This window comes from Amphiura filiformis, chromosome 15 (assembly GCF_039555335.1).
Source record: "Amphiura filiformis chromosome 15, Afil_fr2py, whole genome shotgun sequence".
Taxonomy (NCBI): domain Eukaryota; kingdom Metazoa; phylum Echinodermata; class Ophiuroidea; order Amphilepidida; family Amphiuridae; genus Amphiura; species Amphiura filiformis.
Window position 1 is genome coordinate 16579675 of NC_092642.1, and position 20751 is coordinate 16600425.

The 20751-nt window shown below is 37.2% G+C and overlaps 1 protein-coding gene across 2 annotated transcripts in view; it reads left to right on the plus strand.

Moving 5' to 3' along the window:
• LOC140171320 (IQ motif and ubiquitin-like domain-containing protein) overlaps positions 1-20063 on the plus strand; it is a 43746-nt gene extending 23683 nt beyond the window's left edge. For both annotated transcript variants that reach the window (XM_072194556.1, XM_072194555.1), the window contains exons 5-13: positions 1195-1526; positions 2043-2253; positions 2854-3029; positions 4984-5154; positions 6089-6265; positions 7909-8157; positions 8848-9033; positions 11214-14168; positions 19155-20063. In XM_072194556.1, coding sequence (XP_072050657.1) covers positions 1195-1526; positions 2043-2253; positions 2854-3029; positions 4984-5154; positions 6089-6265; positions 7909-8157; positions 8848-9033; positions 11214-11378 — 1667 coding nt within the window. In that variant the 3' untranslated portion in view covers positions 11379-14168; positions 19155-20063. The remainder of the gene's footprint in view (positions 1-1194; positions 1527-2042; positions 2254-2853; positions 3030-4983; positions 5155-6088; positions 6266-7908; positions 8158-8847; positions 9034-11213; positions 14169-19154) is intronic.
• The last annotated feature ends 688 nt before the right edge of the window (positions 20064-20751 follow it).

Consider the following 20751-nt stretch of genomic DNA (forward strand, 5'->3'; position numbering starts at 1 on the left):
GATGGAGAATTTTGTTCTGCATATTTTGATACTTCATTCACCACGATACAATATATTAATTTTATTTTCCCAACTACTGGCAATTTGAATTTTAAAAAAGTAGTTTTTTGAAAGTGAAAAAATTTGCTTTGATATTGAACACAGTGTGGAGTGAGCGTTCATCTGTTTGACTGTAATGAGCGTGAGCTCATAATAAAGGCAGCAGAAATCAGGGTTGGCGCGATTTAAATCAATTGATTTAAATCATGATTTAAATCACGATTTAAATCAAATGATTTTTTTTTTCAAATCACTGATTTAAATCAACTTTGTCAGTTTTTACCATTTTTGATAAATTTAAGTTAATTTCTATCTTCAATTGACTATTTTACTTCATTTGTAATGCTTCTACACCTTTTGGATAGAATTAAATACCTTTATGATGTAATTTTTTCTATTGCTAAAAAATCATTTTCAAGGTGCAGAATTCAGCAGGTTTTTTCCCATGATTTAACCAAATATTTTCATTGAAATTTTCACATCTAAAAATGTGTTTTGATTTTTTGTAAATACCTGATAGGATTCGCATATGTCTAGCATTCCACTGGTCTCTTTTAACTTTATCATGGGGTATAGCAGTTCTTGGAATAAAAAAAATCAAAAAAATCGATTGAAATCAAATAAATCGCTTCCTGGACTTGCTCCACTTTCACAGCCCAACATTTGACACACAGCACAAAAAATCTGTGAGAATGCACACAAGATCCTTGCACAGATGATAAAACGGTGCTGCGTTCTGCTTTCCATACACTTTTTTCATGAAACAGGGCTGGGCTGTGAATGTGGTCCAGGAAGCTGTCCCATGTCAGTGCATTTTGCTGTTGTGTCAGTTGGATAACGGCTTGGTTACTGACATGTGTTAAGAGTAGAGCATTGAAGTAAACCTGTGTGTAATTTTGGTTCAATTTGATGGACAGGATTTCAAGATATGACCTTGTGAAAAATTATAAGTTTCTTTTTGAGCTCAGTTTAGTTCCAGTATCTGCTGTGTTCTCAGACCATAGCAATGGAAGTTTAAATTTTAATTTACTGTGATCATTCCTTGCGAATCACAAATATTTATTGCAAATCCTCGCTGTTCTTAACAGAACATGAAAGTTGGTACAATGATCCATATAAACGTAATTTATACTAAGCTTAAATCTTTCTCATCAGAAAATGGCACCATGGAGAGCATCGTGGTAGAAATTGAGAGATCAAATCGCCGCAAGCCTTTCTTAGGTGGTTACAAACACAGGCTGACTTCGGTTGAGTATCACCATGCAGCAGCCCAAACCAGGCCAAAGATGCGAGCAGAAAGTGGCATTGAGAAGTTCTGTCGTGATACGCAGACAGTGAACACAAAGAACCAAAGACAGCAGACTAAGATTGAAACCTCAACTCAGATGACGACAATTGGTTGCTATGTAGCCAATATGACGGACAGATTAGTTGTGCCTGGGAAGTATACCACTGCTTCGGAACATCATGCTATGATATTATCTAAGGTCAGATTTCTCAAAGTGTGATCAAATTTCAATAGATTATGATCTTTTTTTTACTTCTTCCAGTGGTTCCTATCGTAATATGACTTCCAAATTTGTGGGCACATGACTTATTAATCAAGATTACATTATGGTAGTCATTATGTTTTGAAGTTATCAAAGGTTGTTGCCAAAACAGAGAGAGGTTTTTGTGGGTAGTCCTTGTTTTGAAGTTATCAAAGGTTGTTGCCAAAACAGAGAGAGGTTTTTGTGGGTAGTCCTTGTTTTAAAGTTATCGAAGCATATTGCTACTGAAAATAGAGAGACATTTGTTTGTTTTTTATGTGCTTTTGGAACCAAATAAGACCAATAATTATATGGAATTGTAAAGAAAGATAGAATCAAAATCCATAGCTTAATCCCTTGAGATGCTTAAAACAGTCAAAAGAATATAATGGAAAAGAAAAAATAAGTGGATCAGCTTTGACTCACTCATTGTAACCCTTGTAACTCTGAATGTTTCTACCCGTCTATCATCAGGTGATCATTCTGCAGTCGTACTTTCGTAGATGGCAAGCCAAGAGGCATGTTGCCAAGTTAAAGGTGGACCTGGCCAAGCGCATGGAGTGGGAGAGGCAAGAGGAGATTCGTAAGATTAAGGAGAAAGAGGACAGAATCAAGAAGGAATTTGAAAGGAGGATGAATCCTAGAACTAAAGAGGACTTTGATCTGTTGTATCATGCTCTTGAGAGTAAGTAATGTGTTTGGTGCTCTCTAGTCTTTTAAAACATTGGGCTAGGCTGAAGAATATTATTAGTCAGTTGGTGTAGTTTAGTTTGTAAGCTCTAATTTTCATTGGTTCCTGGCTGTCATCTCTGAGGCGATAGACACCTGTAGTCATGTTGTCAGGGAACACGCTTAATTGTTGAGGCGTGCATAGTATGCTTAGACAGAGCATAAAACACACACACAATAGCAAAAGAAGTTGTAAACAAATTAATTTCATTTTTGGAATACGAGGAGTTTTTGCCAAATAATATTTAACTAACTAAGAATGAGAATAAATGTTAAGAATTATTGTTTTTACTGTCCTCTATCGTGTCATCTGTGTGGAAACTGCTTGTCCACAAAAATAACTAGAAATCTAGATAAATTATGACATAATTATTACAACTTGCCTTTCATGTGAAGCAAGTATCGGTTTAGCAGTACTCCATTAGGAGTGTTGGGATGTAGCAATCAAGATCCAAATCCAAAAGTTTCAAATTGAAGTCCTACATAATTACCTGCATTGCTCTGGATTATTTGTGCATATTGGATTGTAACAGTTTTTTTGGTGTTTTGTTCACAGAGTGGAGACAAGAAGAGCTGGAAACCATCAACGCTTCTCTGTCAGGTCCCAAGCGTAAGGCTGCCCTTTGTCATCTTCTGGACCAAGAGACGCAACTTATTGCATCCATTGGTAGGCATAAACTGGAAGCAGACACAGAGAATAAACAGAGAGCTATCCAGAAATTCTTGGATAAGGTAAGCTGAATAGCATAAAAGAACAATATACCCAATGTGTTGCAATGAAACCTTTTCAAGTTTTCAACAAAATTTATAGTCCTGGCACCAATCTCAGATCAAAAAAAATCAGGGAACCAATTCACCAAACCAATGATCTCATGCATGTTTAATTCATTTCTTGATTCCCCAAATTGTGCAGCAGACATTTAAACTATTATGTGAAGAGGTTGAAATTGAGTGGAATCAGGATTATAACTATACCTATTGCATTGATAGGGGGCAAGAGGCATGTGTTCAACATAAAGCTGCCTAAAACTTTAACGCTATGATGTAACAATTGGCAATTTGTAGTGCTCAGCATAAAAACCTTTCAAAGAAAATTTGTAAATGATTTGATTTTCAAACAAGGAAGCAATTGAGTTTTATAAACAACTTAAATTACTTTTAATTGAACAAGTGATATTTTCTCTATCTTAATTACTGTGCCATGATCTGGGCAGACAAAAACAATTCCCATCTCCATACACTTTTTTTGATGCAGAAGAAAATTATCAGAACATGTACCTATTCAGTTTGGCTCGCCCACACCGACCCCATATTCAAGTCTCTCAGGACGCTTAAAATCCAAGACCTCTACATTTTCCAAACTGCTCAATTTATGTTCAATTACCTTCATGACCAACTACCATCTCATACTACTGACCCAGACTATTTTATAACCAACAAAGACATCCACACCCATGACACCCGTTTTTCGAATGACCTTCATGTAAGCCTTACCAATACCAGGCTGGCTGAAAATATCCTTCGGATTCAGGGTGCCCTGCTCTGGAACTCCCTCGACCAATAATTGAAACAGTCTCCAACATTGGCTATTTTCAAACATAGACTTAAAGATTATTTAATCGAATCTTATACCACAACTGATTAAGGGTATTTTCAAACTTTCCATCTCTCTTGGGTCTGTCCCGTCCTGTCCTGTCTTGTATTGTTCAGTCTGTCCATACTCCATTAATTTATTTGGCACAATATATTTGATTCCGATCTTGTCCAAATTATCTTTATGTGAAGGAATCATATGCTTCTCCTTTCATTCAGCTTTGTTTCAAAATATGTGATTTATTATATATTTTTTTTTTTATTGTATTTTTTGATTATCTGATTTATTGATTCCGCTCAATTAAATTAAATTTATTCTTATTTCGCCACATGATATCATCATTGTAGTACATATTAATATTGTAGCGTAAGTTAAATTTCCATCTTGTTCAGATTGGGTGCCACAAGCTTCACGCTCTGCTTCTTTGCGGCATCCACATCTCTTCACTTCTTATGTTCTTATATTGTATTTCTTTAAGTAATTATGATTAAGTATTTCTTATCTTACATTTCCAATTGTATAACTTTTTGTGAATTGAGATGAAAACAAATAAAACTTGAACTTGAACTTGAACTTTAAATTGCACTATTTTTGTGGTAAAAGCATAGAAATACAGGTTGCTGCCTAATCCTTTACACCAAATCCAAATTTATTGAAAAATTGGTCTATTGATAGGTCCACTTTCAAATTCTCAGCTGCACACCCCTACCAAAACCAAACTTGAGTACCCCCCACTAGGATATATGGATGGTTTTGACTCGTATACAAATATACACCAGTAGCAGACTGTACTCTTTTGGAAAAAGTACCTTCTTGTAATTAACAAAGCAGATAATGCTTTGGGCTGTTCCATACACCCCCTATGGAAGACATGACCTTAATCTCCCACACAGAGAGTGTGAATTTCAAATGGGGTTACCTGAATGACTGACTCCTGTTGAAATTTGCACTCCCTAGTGTGGAAGATTAAGGTCATGTGTGTTCTATAGGAGGTGTATGGATTTCAACTGGAATAGCCAATTTTATTTGGCATATCAGAATAGATTATTTGAGTTTAATGATGTTATGTTGTTTCATTTCCGTACCACACAGGCTGCGTCACCCAAGAGATGGCGCTCTTATGATGGCAAGTATATTGAGATGGATACTGCCTACACAACACGTGCCAGAGAGCTACGAGACATCTATAACAGCTTAAATATGAAGTATCTGACACAGGATGAGAGATTGGATGTGTTGTTGACTCTTAAACATACTGTAAAGGTAAGTAGCAAGATAATAAGAAGTATAGGGGAAATAACTTGGTTAGAACTTGGGGGTAATTTGAAACTCAACTTCGACTTAGAGAATCTCCTAAATATGGCAGACAAATTTCATATTATCATAATAACTCAAAAGTAATCTGAAGATTACTTAAGCATCATTTTGTGAAAATTGTAATCACTAACGGGACATGCCCCACCACGACAAAACAAGTTAACTGACATTTTTGCGAAATTGATTTTTTTATGTTTTTGAACTCTGGGCAACTTGTTACATATGTGGAACTAAAAATTTTTTTTGTAAACCTTCCCAAGAGCTAGATATCAGCATATCGAAATGAGTTAACTGCATCATTTACCTCATAAAACCATGACAAAACAAGTTAACTGACAAGGCCTATGGAGTTTTACACACTTAACACTTATTATTGATTATTGAACAATGCTTGAGCAATTCACAGTTTGGTCTCTAATTCAAAACTGTGAAATTGCAGTTAACTCGTTTTGTCATTGTGGGGCATTCTGTGCTCTGAATAATAAAATGAAACTTTTAGTATAGCGAGAGAACACGCCACTCCGTGTTAGAGAGTTAGTGCTTAAGTTAAGTATAGAGTTTGTTTAGGGTTAGTATTAGGGTGCAGCTATATTCTGTACTTATTCCAATTGCTTGTCACTATGTTTCACGGTTGCATCAACTGTCAAGAATGTAGCTAGCACAAAGTGATGTTGCTTGTTGATTGTCCTGCCTGATCAGCTAAATGCTCTGGAAATGGAAGTACGCAAAGAGCATGCATGCAGGACAAGTGCTTTTCTGAAAAGTGATTGTATATATCCGGCTCTTGGGTTTGTTTCTTTATTACAAAATAAGGGATGGTATATAAAAATTTTGTTTTCAATATTGTTTAACCAAGTTGTTTTTGTTTTCTTGATTGTAGGAGCATGACTGCAAACTGACCCAAGAGATCATTGAGTTGATTGACAGGGAAGCTGATTTACTCATGAGAGGAGTCAAGGAGTCAAATCTTGAGGGCTTAAGGAAACGCATCTCAACTCTATTCCTGCAGTATGTCAAAACTCCTACATTCAATGCTGAAGCAGCTAGATTAATCAAGGTAGGTTTTCCTCTGTGTAATTTGACTCCTTATGAAAAATCAAGGGGTACATACATGAGAATGTGTTTAGACCTTCATCAAGACAGCCAGATACCTCTGGGTACTCCGCTGTATAATTAGACTCCTTATGAGCAGTCATGAAGTCAATTTATGATATGAACAGTTATGATAATGTGTTGGGACCTTCTTTGAGGCAGCTAGATTAATCAAGGTACATTGTACATGTTGGTACTTCGCTGTGTAAGGTAACTCCTAATGAGATGTTGAGGAATCGGCTCATGATTGAGGAGTCAAGGAAGTTTTCATGTACCATTTTATTTGAGAATAAGATCGTCATTTGACTTCATTATGATAAGAGTACAGTCACGCTTTCTCTGCTGGCATTAAGAAATTGCATTTCTTGAAATGGCCACTAGGGCAGTTAAGGAGAACACTTGTGTGTAATTTGATTTCAGAAGGTAGTTAGAGGGTGAAATTCATCATTAACACGATTCCCCAAATTCACTCAATTTGTAGAGGACAATCACTATTCACCTGATGTTTCAATGTGGTGTTTTGAAAATAAGCTTACAGTAATTGAGGAAATTCAAATCTCTTAATTTATTGCATTTGACTTGGATCCTAATTATTTGAAGAAAATATGTAGAAATTCTGCTGCACTAACATAGATAGGATGATTTTTCATCATATTATCATATATCATATCATATACATAATTGAGTTGTTTGTCATCATCAACCTGCCTAGTAATCAAGCATACATAATCGCTGAAATTTGTGTTTCCCCCTAGCATACTTAGTTATGCCATTTACAATTCCAATTTTCTTACAAATTTGATCGTTTGTGGATTAGTTATTGAATCAGATTGCATCACAAATTGTACATGTGTGCACATATTGGGCTATTCCAGTTGAAATCCATACACCCCTATGGAACACATAACCTTAAAAAGGAATCCATACATCTCCATGGAAAGACATGACCTTTATCTATAATAATTAAAAATAAGGCCTTTTTTCTAGTGAGTAGTTGCCAAGTGGGCTGGACTGACTGGGTTTCATTCATAAGGCTGGGCTTGTTTATACAGCAATGTTTCTATAAAGTGATTACAGAAATCAATGGTAGACATTGTAAGGATTACAAAAAGGTATTACATGCCTGAAAAAAACATTTTTAAAGGGAAAAACACTTGTTTGAATCTGTGATTTTTTGGAGGAAAGTGAGTGCTCTGTGTGTGTGTGTGTGTCTTCAGTTCGAGGTTGTCACACTGAAACCCCTACTTTTACGTCATGGTTTTATGGATGGATTATATGTTTATGTAAATATTTATTTTCTTTTAACATGTAAAACTGTGTTTTATACGTTAAGCAGGGCCCTGCTGAAAATCAATTTTATTGAGCAGGATACCCTGTTGAAATATTGTGAAATAAATAAATAAATAAAATATCTCCCACACAGGGGGTGTAGATTTCAAATGGAGTCACCCATTCAGGTAGCCCCATTTGCAATCTACACTCCCTGTGTGTAAGATTACGGTAATGTCTTTCCATGGGGATGTATGGATTTCAACTGGAATAGCCATTGTATCTTGTATTTGAATAAGTCCAAAATACTTAGTATCTATTGTTTTTTTATTATCCTAGGTGCCGCAAGATCCATCGTCGCTGCGCAAGAACATCCATTACTGCCAGAGCTGCAACAGTTACCTGCCATCTACAGAATTTCAGCTGTCATCAAACTCCAAGTTGGTGGGACGTTGCAGACGCTGCACCAAGTTGGACAACGACGCCAGGACCAGGCAGGATTTCAGCCATTTCCGCTTCATGCTGCGATCATTGCGGAAGTCGGAAGAGAACATGCAGGATGGCTCTCGTATTGCCTTCTTGTTACAGGTTAGTCTCATGTTTGATCGTCTACATGGTGTGTGAAAATCATGGACTTTCAACAGGGAGAAATGGTTATATCTATTTGTCATAAACAAAACAATGGGAAGTTAGTCATGTTTAACTACCATGTTTAAGGGTCAAAACTGTATACCTTTTAACTGTTGCAACAGAAAACAAAATCAAACAATAATTAGACCTAGGGTTCAAAATACTTGTTGAGCTACAAGGGCAATTTGCTCCCAAATTGCACAAAATAGCCACTGTGAAAAAAAATATTTGGCAATAAGTATGATGGTTATTTTTGTTAGTATCCGTTCAAAATATCACTTGTAATTAAGAAAAATATGGATTTGAACCCTGAGCCACAGCTAACGTTTGCTGTAATTACTCTAGAAAAATAACTGTTGCATATTGGTTGCAACAGAAATAAAATGTACACATGCCAGATTATGCAATGGCTATTAATACCAGCATGCAGTATCCTTGAAAAGTCATTCAAAGTGGGTTTTAATATTTAAGTCTTGACAGTAAAACTGTAAAGCCCTGGAATGATTACAGTTTAATGTGCTGAGTATGTTTCAGTACAGCGCATTACAAATAACCAATATGTATACTCTGGCATCATAGTTGTGTTTAGATGATCATGTTACAGTATGTATAAGTTCTAACAAGTATCTTTTTCTTCTGCTCTTTCAGGAGGATGATCTGCGTTATCTTGTGGAGAATATCTGGGCGACACAGAGTGCCCTCAGCGCATGGACAGATCTTTATGATCTGGTACTGGTACGATGGGATAAGGATGAGGAATGGTCTCCTTGGAATTGCATCTTACTCACGAAAGATGAGGCACAGGCTCATGCCCGTATTGAGGACATTGAAAAGGTAAGTTTGAGCAAGTTCATTTGGAATGTTAGATTTAACTGTTGACATGGTTCGTTGTGAACAATTCCAGTGAAAAATGATGTTGACTTTTCATATTTTTATGACGTTTCACCACTACACTAGTGGTTTCATAAGACCGGCAACTCATCAAATCTGACTGCATCCTTTTATAGTCAACATGTATCGTTGAGGGCGTGATGAGGTGGTTAAAGATGTTGTTGACTGAATAGGCCCACGTAGCCTCTTCTTATCATTCCATCAATTGGGAAGACTCTAAAGTTATTGACAGGTAAGCTGACAAGACCACGAGATGGCTGAAAGAGGCCATCTGGATACGCCGAAAAGGAAAAGACACTCTGAACAAGGACGGAGTGGGCCTATTCACTCAACAACATCTTTGACAAACTCATCACACAGTCAACGGTTCCTATTGCTTATAAAAGGAAGCAGTAGGATGTGATGAGTTGTCAGTCTGATGAAACCACTAGTGTAGTGGTGAAACGTCACTAAAAATGTGAGTAACTGGAATTGTTCACAATGAACCATGTTAAAAGGTAAGTGTAGTGTATGTGTGCTTTGTAGTCACCGGCAAACGAGGGCACTCGCATGAGAAATCTGTGCTATTACGGGCGCACACCACTAAATAATCTTCCCATTGAAACACGTGTAAAAACACCGGGTTTCTTTGCTCATTTTGAGGCCTTTTGGGCTCGTTTAAAAATTTTTTATGATGACCAGTTGATTGCAAATCGATGAGAGTTTAACATATGTTTCAATGTATGGGGGTTCTTCCATCTCGTTTTCCCGCTAGGAGGCCACGAACAGAGCCCTCACTGTTTTTGACATGCTCTCAAGACTGCAAACCCGCTTCTGCCATTTTTTAATACGCGGACCTATTTTCTCAATAATTATTAAAATTCGACTTTTTTGTCGACTCAAATTTATGTATAGGCTTTACACTTTAATTTAAGCTATAATTCGCCACTCTTTCTGATTAATAAGTCTGAAGACCAGCTCAAAATACCTCAAAAAGTTTCAATTTTTTACCGGAACTCATTAGGGTTACACAAATGGCGCATTGATTTAGTGGTGTGCCCCCTTACTGATCCTTGGACACTGGGGATATAAGAATACATTAAAGCCATTGACCGCAGTTGCCGTTGTAGGGTTAGGTCCAGACTTTGTTAGTAAAAAGTTAATGGTAAGGCAAAAAACTCAAAAATGTATTTGCAGGTGGACATTAAAACCTCAAGGGTGGATCAATATCAACAGTTACACTTAAGTGTGTGGGTGTAACACTTGTTCATCAAAGTCAATGGATTGATATGTGTTGATATCTAGAGCATTTGCATTGCACAAAACAAATATAGAGTGGAATGTTAGAGAAACCAATTTTGGTATAGATTTTGTAACATATCCATACTGCGACATGGATATTACATGACATTTAAATTCAACAAGCCCAGACTTTAAAAAATCTTTAAAAAGCTCAACATACGGTAGAATTACGTCTTCAGGCATTTATGCATCTATAATATTTTGCAGATTTTCTTTCACAAATTAAGCGTACTGCTATCCGTCCCGTGCATATTATTTTCCACAAGGGCCTATGTACCTTTCAACAGATTATAAATGAGTGTTTTTTGACAAAAGAGAAGAAAAGATAGACTCAAAAACATCATTAAGAATTTGAGCAACTATATTACTGATACAGGCGGCTGTACAAACATGTATTATTGTAAGACCAATCTATTGTAATGTTTTTGTGGAGGGTGTCTGCATTTTGTCTCTTTCAAAAAAAACCCCACACATTTAGAGGCGTATGGTTGTAGGCGGAATTCTACAGTATTCTATTTAAAATCCACACCACTCCTGTGGAAGATTTTGGAAATATCTTCCACAGGGGGTTTATGTTTTTCAAATGTAATTGATCAGGGTTGATCATTTTGAAACCCATACTCCTTCTGTATTATGGCTAAGCTATATCTTCCACAACTGGAGTGAGTATTTCAAGTGGAAGTCACCCAATTTTTCTATTCTATTCAAAACTCATACTCCCTCTGTGGAAGACTTCAGTTTAATCTTCCACAGGGGTAGTGTGGATTTTAAATGGAATAAAAATACTGAATTGCACCTGTCACGTTGTATGCTGACATTTCATTTTTATCCATTCTTTGCAGGGCTATGGACGTGTTTTCTGTCACAAGATCAAAACGAAGCACACACTGGCGAGGAATTACTTCTCCCGACTCCCAGGAATGGCTGAGCATATCCGCACCCAGGCAAACCAACCCAAACCAGGCAACTCTATCGCAACTAAGTCAGTGGCTGTCACTAAAGCTTGAGAGCTTCTTGCATTTTTGGTTTTGGAGGAAATTAGACACATGCGGTCTTGTAGCAAGTGTTGGTTTGTGATATTAGGGACTTGATTGGCCTACGGAACAGTGCTATGGAATCAGTGTGCACAAAATTGGTGATACTCTACTGAGCACTTTATAAGATGAAATTGTGATGATATTTGTGTATGTATAATTATATTAGCCACTGATATGTGGTCACACTTTAAATAGTACATAGCCTCTTAAGCTTATTCTAATGTTAACAAAAAGGTTGATGTTATTTAACAAAAAAGTTGACGCTATTTATATTATTTTTTGTCATTTCACTACTTTCACAAAGTATTGATAGACTTAAGTTCTGATCTTCACTTATTAATTTATTGTGTCTTGCATTGTCTGATGCCTTGCTAGGGTGAAGCATAGTGATACATACATACATACATAAAGGTGATTTAAGGCGCTTATGCAAAAAATTGATCTAAACGCACAAAACTACAATACCAACAACAAACAATAACCAGCCAGTGGAAAACAAGAAAAGTCAATGTAAAGACAAAATGAAAATTACTAAAAATTGTACAAGTGAGTTTTCAGCAGCTTTTTGAATTGTGTGAGAGAAGAAGCTTCCCGTATGTTCCATGGCAGGCTGTTCCAGATGGACGGTCCAGCAGCTGTAAATGACTTATCACCACAGGTTAACTTGCACATGGGAATGTTTAGGAGAGTTCTGTCTAGGGCAGATCTTGTAACAGGGCCACTGGAAGGTGTTGACTTAAGACTAATTGAATCGATGAGGTATCGCGGAGCAGAGTCAGTAAGGCACTTATAAATCAGAAGACAGAGTTTGAATTGGATGCGGTTGCTTATCGGAAGCCAATGAAGATTGTTCATGAGAGGTTTTGGATCAGTACGTCTAGGAACGGAGAAAATTAGCTTAGATGCTTGGTGTTGAAGGGATTGAAGGCGGCGAAGATCTTGAGACTTGATAGGCCGCTTCATTTCCTCAAAATCTAGATAATTTTGTTAACTTTGTTTTTAAACAAAGTGGTGTCACACATATGTTTCTATAGTCAACTTGAGGAGTTAAATATCACTCTCCTGAGCTTTTAGGGGCTGGATTGTTTGTGGATTTAAGACAAGCAGTTAATTACTCCTGTAGAATGGAGAGAGCTAGAGTACACAGTAACAGTAACTGTGATTTAAACTCACATCCTCACACAAATCAATCTACAACCATATTGAAACAATTATGTAGACACATGCACATGGTGTGGTGTTTGTTCAATCATAATGTATTTCCATATGTTGTTAATAATTTGATGTTTTTTGAATCTCACTTTGAGCAGCGTATGTATACCTTTCACTTGACCTGACCTCCTTTTTCAAAATGAATCTCACACCCAATGATCCCTTTTTTGGACCTTATCACTAAACAATCCCGTATTTATTAATTTTTTTTTTCACCCAATGACTCTTGTTTTCAATCATCTGCCACCCAATGACTTCTTTATTTAATGTCAATTTCCTTTTCCCTCAAATTGCAGCAAAATTGTCAATAGTTGCAAACTTGTTATAAAATTTCAAAGTATGCGAGGGGTCCGAGGTTTGAATTCCGGGGGTACCAAGTGACTTCTTTGCTAATCTTCTCTCCTTTTTGTTTCTTCTATCCCTTCCGATAGCAAAAAACCTTGTGTTCAGTTAGGGTTAATCACATTGATATCTATGCACTTATTGTTATTCAGTGAATATGCAAGTTTATATTTTGGTTTATGTGTGCAATTAACCTAAACACAAAGTTATAATTGTTTATTTGAAAATGTGATCATGTTTCAAGATATCATGAAAGATAGTCTTTTCATATCACTGCTAAATTTGTTCAATTTGACCAATTCTCAAAATAAGCTCCATCTGGCACCGGTTCCTTTAGTTTAAAATAGGTAGCTGGAAATGATGGAAAGGTGTTGTAGCTCACTGTCAAATGTGGGACAATGTGACTGGATTTGATCCACTCAAGCCAAAGTTGGAAATGTTGAAAATTGAGTTACTACCAATACTAACTTGCTCAGTAACAAAACTTACTGATGTTGAATCCCCAGGAATACTTGTGTTGCAAAGTTTAGTCTTATGTTTTTTACTGTTTTTTCCTCACTTTTTGCCTATAATTATCTCAGTTTTTCAGCAAATGTCTGCACTTTTATTTACTTTCAGCCCAATTTTGAGGCTCTATAGCCCCCATATTCACACACATTTCCCTGATAGTCACTTCAGGCCACTTACATCTCTGAAAAATAGTTTTCAATAAAACAGGAAAACTTTGTGATTAAGTTAATTGAGCACCACATTGCAGCTGTACAAATGCACAGTAACTCAAAATCACTGAGCAAAGCGCAAACTATTCCATATGTACGAAAATTACCTTTTTTGCCATATGTCATTTTCGATTCAGTTACGTAGAGATGAATTTGTAGGATTGGAAAAGTGGTAAATAAATTTGAGTAAGCTTCACAAATCTAGAACCCCGTTAACATAGAGCCTGTAGTCGAGTTTAGTCGAATTTGAACTCGACTTCATTTATGTGTACTAAACAGGGTCACTGCGTTTTGAACTCGGCTTCAGTATTCGACTTCTAATAATGACCAGAGCAATAGTTATTTGAAGCATGAGCAAGTGATGACATAACAGTCAAATTCACAATTTGTTTTGAAGTCGACTACTGTGTAAACGTGGTAAACACCCTGTCAACAAATAATTTATGCTAATCATTAGTGGCAATCTGAATTCGATGTCGCAATTAAGGTTATACACAATTTTGCCATTTTCAGAAGCAAAATGGGATGCACGTAGCCCCCTTTAAACTTATCTATTTCTGGAAATAAATATCGGAGAGAGAAAACGCAAACTACGTCTAAAAGCTGAAAGTGTAAGGGTCATTATTATGCTTGAATTTTCCACTTGGCTCAAAATGAAATGTACTTTTCAAACATTTCAATTTTTTTTCAATATCCGAGCATCAAGATTTTTGGGAACACGCCATAATTTCTCATTGGAAGTGGCGATTTTGTTGGGAACTTCGACGCACATTACAAACAAGTCAATAAAAGAATGTGCATATTCATTCTTGATATTGGTTGTCTCGATTTTTTATATAAGCTTAAAATGTTGGCCGAATTTGAAGTAAAATGGCCTCCACTTGTATGTCGTTTTGTAACCAGTAATAATAATTCCGTGCAAGATTTCATAGACAAAATTCTGACCTACATTATTTCTATAAACCCTCTTCTGCATGCAGGTGCTATTTAAATTTTCATTTCGATAGCAGAAAATTGAGATATTTGCTATTTTTCCGACTCGCTGCTGCCAAATTGTCTAGTTTCGCGATAAAAAGATACAGCGAAATCAATTTTTTTTTCGAACCATTTCACCTCGTTTCGGCTTGTGCTTTGAAGTACAAACTTCAAAATTGATATAGTGATTCTATATTTCAAGCTGCGTCATACTGTGTTTTTCTTACCTCTGATTGTCGCTGCTCAAGGCCAAAATTCGACAGAAGTGACACTCTCATTTCTTTTTAAAACACGCTGTTTACGTTTACACATTGTTACTGACGGGCTGTATTTGCCAAGTGGTGTTGCGAGGGCAAGTGGTGTTGCCGAGTTTGGATTTTAAAATATTTAGGTATTTTCTAGCTTAAAATCCAGCGCCAATGCTGCGCTTGCAACAGGTAGATATTTAGAAATCCACTTAAGGTATGGGTATGGGTATGGAAATTGGGGATCCCAAAAATTGGCATATGCCTATATATAGGCTATATGCAAGGGATGGGGCATTTTGGCAGGCCAAGGGGAGGGGCCACAAAAATTTGGCAGTCCAGGGGGTGCGGATAAGCGATTTTCGGCTGGCGAGACGGGAGGCAAGCGATTTTTAGCGAGTCGCTTGGAAAGTTTGGCTTATAATTAGTAGGCTAATACCGGTAGGCCTACTGATTGCAAGCCAGGGCGGGGAGGAATAAAATTAAATTTTGGCAGGTCGAAAGGAAGAATGACTTTACCTAGCACACATTAAAGGGCATTTCGTGATCCACAGCCTCATACAACCCCATAGGCCTCGTCCTTTCTCACAAGTTAAGATTTTTATACCAGTCATCCCGCTCTGGCCACATGTTTAGGCATTTTCACGCAGATCAATTCATTAAGCAATGGAAAATATTGCCAAATTTGAATTTCGTTTTAAAAGCCTAGGCCTACTCCCCATTAAAAAAACCCACTAATTTTGGGGATTAAAAAGTTCTGTAAAATGAAACAAAAGCCTGCCTCAATCCTAATTATTCATTTAATAGGCCAGGCCTTCATTTCTGAAAATAGCGGGAGCTCAGTTAGTCACTCTCCTATGTGTAGGCCTACTGAGGAGCTTGACAAGGAGCTCAATTATATAATATCAATATTAAACCATAGGATTTTCAAGAAGTGAGCAGCTCAATAAATGCCATTAGTAAAATTATTGGGCCTACGATTTTTATATTTTATTTGACTGTGATCCGTTTTTCTATAGGCTATACATGCCTACACTGTATATAGGCCTACCTTTAAAATTTCTAACTTGGCGGAATTGAACAAGCTCTAAATTTCTCATCGTCCAGCATAACCAAGGGCAGCGGGGGGACGCCCTAGCTATGGCCATACCCGTAGTGGCGGAACCAGAATTTTTTTTCGGGCATGGGGCCGGGGAAGTGAATTTGAGACGAGGCACTTATTGCACTTGAAATTGCCGCAAAAAGTGGAAAATTACATAATTGTGGGGGATTTTGCCTAAAACTGGATGAGAAAGAACAAATATTGGGGGAAATACTGCCCCCTAAGCGGCGCCACTGCATATCCATCCAAGCTCATCCATGATGCTAGAATGACGGAAGTTCTGGCGCTGAAATTCAATTTCAATATCACGAGTTTTATCAGGGATTTTACCAAGGGAAGGCGATAGTGTAGGATTTTGCTGATATACCAGGCAACACGAGAAAGGTGTGGCGAAATAAGGGAGTGTTCATTATAAATATTTTCCATTATCATACTTTTGGCCGAGAGCATAATTATTTGAAGCGTACATCGTGTCAGTCACATGGTCACATTATTTTCTGTTGAAAGAGAAACGCACATGTCTCTGATTAGCTCGGGATTAGCTACTGCAGGCTGCGTGCTGGTCTGTTGTTGTCGAGTGGAAATGGGAAATTTATGAATGAACTTCCGCAACTTTGCAACATCATCACGGCCAGCGTGGCTGGGATTTTTTCCAGGCGGGGCAAGACTGTAGGACATATGGGGAGGGGCCCAACTATCCACCAAATTTCCCACTGGGGCGGGGCCCAAATAGACAATTTTGCCAGGCTTATCATAATCGTATATATGGTAGGCCTATTGAGCTGTATTGCATATCGTTTGAATTCCCCATCTCTCTGCCCCTCCTCTCACCCTCTCCTCTCTTTTTCCTCTTTCTCCACCCCCCCCTTTACCTCTTTTTTTTTCCTTGCACTAGGGGGCGGGGGCCCAAATAGGCAATTTTTTGCCAATTGCCCCCCCCGGCAGCTACGCTACTGTCATCACGGTAGACATCCGCGGTAGGCCTACAAGCAGGGCTGTCAACTGTCACGCATTGGCCGTGAGTCTCACGCATTGGGTCACTTTCTCACGGTCTCACGCCAAGGTAGTATAATCTCACGCCTAGGTAATAAATCTCAAGCAAAAAAAGCTGCAAAATGAGTAAAATCTCACGCATCGTCCTGAATAATTTGTTGCTCCTACCCCCCCCCCCCCCACCCCCCCTTTTCACATTCCCGGCGCCCGTGGCTCAAATATTAATGGTTCAAAATGAACATTGGAGTCGGCAAATCCTGTGCGCCTAGCTCTTTATACAGACAAATATAGTAGGCCTATCAAAATGTTGTATTTTTATATTTTCTGGTGGACTCATGGAGAATATCATGTCATGTAGGTCACGGCGCTGGGTTGGGGGGGTCTCAAGGCATTTTGGTAGGCCTACCCATGCTTGATTCGGAGGTTTTTAGCAGGCCCGACCATTTTTAAAATAAAAACACCTCGGCGGGTCTCTTCAAAACATTTGTACCATGGGGATCAAAGTCATCCAAATTTGGCCTAATTTGGCGCTTTTTAAGGGCACTTTTGCCAAAATGCGCCCAAAAGTTGGTCTTCGCTGTAAACCCACCCATCATAGTCGTTGAAAAGGTAGGCCTACCCCAAAACTGTGGCACATCCACGAACCCGAGGAGAGACCTCCATGGGTAAAAACACACCTCTAAGCGGGACCAGATTTATAATTTAAAATAGGCCTACATTTTAGAGGCCAGTCATAACGACAAAACGTGCCATGGCAGTGTTAATGATATTAACACTTTGATTTTAGGCTTAAATAACGAGTGTAGGCCTATAAATTACAAATTTGCACACACCGGGGAACCTTCTCAAGCTGGTTTGGGTAAGGATGTGAGGCTGTGACTCCGAAAAAACTACGGTGCGATTTTTTAAACCAAATTTGAAGAAAACAGACCCAAAATTGTATCAACTTTTGGACTGAAAGTTTTCGCAAATTTTTACTTTTTCGAGAAAATTATTGAAAATACCCTTCTTGAACCTAATTTTCATGACACTGAGGGTCAATAAAATCATGGCTAAAAATACAACAGAGTCTAAACTAAATGGCTGAAAATGCACCCCAAATCTGCCGCACATCCCCACGACACATTTCACCTTATAGATTTTGAAAATTGTGGCAATAAAATAGGCCCGAACTTATCCCAAATTATCCCCGAAAAAATATTTTTTTTGCAGGTGAGGTTGGAGTCTTATTATTTTTATTCTCAGAGAGGATATGGGTTGATATTTTTAGCAGGGTACAATTTGTCTTGTTTTTGACGTTGAAGTTCCAGATTCTTTTTTTATATGTTATTATTCATTTATTTATTTATACCCGGGATTTATACCCTGTACGTGGGGAAAAGTACACACGGCAGCTACAGAGAAACCACGAAAAACTCCTGTGAAGTGCATGAAAATGCCCCGAAAATGTGCCAACCGAAACACCCGAACAGGAAGATAAAATAAAAAACAAAACCAAAAACCCAGGAAATTTCCCGAAATAAGTTCCAAATTCTTTGTCCCCCACTAAAATATATGAACACTCCCTTATGAAGTCTGCCCTCTTCCGGCTATTCTGGTAGTAGGCGTTGACAATTACCTTCATATTTTTGAAGCATGTTGAACCCGATTTGTTCTCTATTCACATTTTTAACGTTGCAAGTAACATTTCAAGACCTCTATTTGTGACAGGTATTTATTATCTTGCTAGAGATGTGCCTAAAGTTGAAATTCAATATTTCGGATCGCAAAGATCGAGAGATATAAAGTTGTTGAATATCAGTTTAACACCATGGATCATATGGGCGTCTTATATGAACGATTACGATAACTAGGCAAAAATGGCTGGGATACAGGTTGTGTAAATAATGACATGAATATTCATGAACTATACAGATTCCATTCTTCTCTAATAATAAAGATGTCAATCACTCTCCCAGACGACAGTTGCTTGGCGCTTGTAAACAAATCGAATAATAGTGCTTGATAACAGCTAAAAAAATAGGCTAAAAACACATTTTCACACAATTTTTTCCGGATTTTTTTATTTCACATGATAAGTAGACATATTTTCTTACGTATAAGGTAATAATATATTTTTTCTGGAGGTAAAGCCCTCAACACTTTGTTTAACCTTAAGTAGACTTCTCTGTGTGTATATGGGGTCTATAGTCTACCTCGAATCTACCCCGAGTCACCGGCACTAGCTTTGAAGTTCAGCGTGTTCTGCGTTAGCTTAGCTTTACTTGGTGAAAAAAATACGCTAAGCCAACGCAGTACACGCTGAACTTCAAAGCTAGTGCTGGTGACTCGAGGTAGATACAGACTAAAGGAATGAATTTATTTACAAATCTTCCATCTTGTGTGAATGGTTTGATTACAGATGATATGATCCACTGCTTTTCCTGCTAACTTCACTATTGTTGCATCATTGTTTCAGCAGTGGGAATTTAGCAGTGGGTCATCAATGATGACTCATCATCACAGGAATATCAATGGACTGTGTCATCAGACAAAGTGGAAAAAGCTATTAATTCCTGACTATATTTTCCATGGATTTGTCTAGCTTAGTCAAATGTATTCAAATTTCAGCAGTGACTTTTGTAATCAAAAGTGTTGCTGTTAGAGCAAATGCAGAGTGGGAGAGGTCAAAAGATGACCTCTGTTACAGTAGACCCCTCTTTAAGGGTAGACTCGGTATTGTTGGTCGAAGCAGCCAAAAAAAAAAGTAAAAGTGACTTTCATTATCTAAATCAATATTAAAATAACACTTTGATGTTTTGCAAAAGTTCATTCTACAAATCATATACTTTGAAAGCTTGCTTAATTTATTGTTGATAATGAGTTATGTAAGTTTTACAAAAGTGCTATTATTTCAGCTCATTTTACAACATAACTCAAGAACAACAAGACCTGCAAAAGTATATCTGTGATATTTGGATTCTTTTGATCAATGTAATTTTTGCCAAAGCACACTACCATTCACAAGATGCTCTGAACTACCAAATCGCAACAGTTTAATATATTTGATGGGTAGGGTCTCCATGGCCCCTTTGATAATTCCAAGCATTTTTTAAAGCTCTGAACCTACTTAAGTCATCATAACTATGTGAACTTAAAAGGAAGCCTAAAAACACACTGGTATAATAATACATCGAATTACAAGTGTCCTTAATGGGTAGTTTTTATTGTTAGAAGACACACTGACAGAGTATAAAATATAAGCTACACTAGCATATCAGTAAAATATGTCTTATTTGTACATAGAATTAATAATGTATTTTCTGAGTACTGATTGTATGGCATATCATAAATTTAATCACAATGAATAGTAAAATATGTATAAAATATGCAAATAATAAACAACAAAGCAAACATTGCACAATACTTAAATAAGTTGTCAGTTCTTTCTTGTAAGTGAAGTTTCTAGGATTTAAAAATATTTCATCTGCAGTACCTTATATTAGAGACTTATTCGCAAGTCTAAGACACTCACAAAATTGCTGAAAGAAGTCTCTTCCTCACAACATGCATATTGTTTTTGGATAAGGCACAAAAGAGTCCTGATATATTGCATGGTAAAAGTGCTGTTGGGATAGTAAAATCCATCAAATGCTCATAAGTAACTATTCCAATGCCATGGCTGATGGTGAATATATTTAATAGCAATCAATCAACCAATGAGCTGTATGAAATTATGTACAAATTAAAAGGTTAAAACATTATTTCAGAAGATT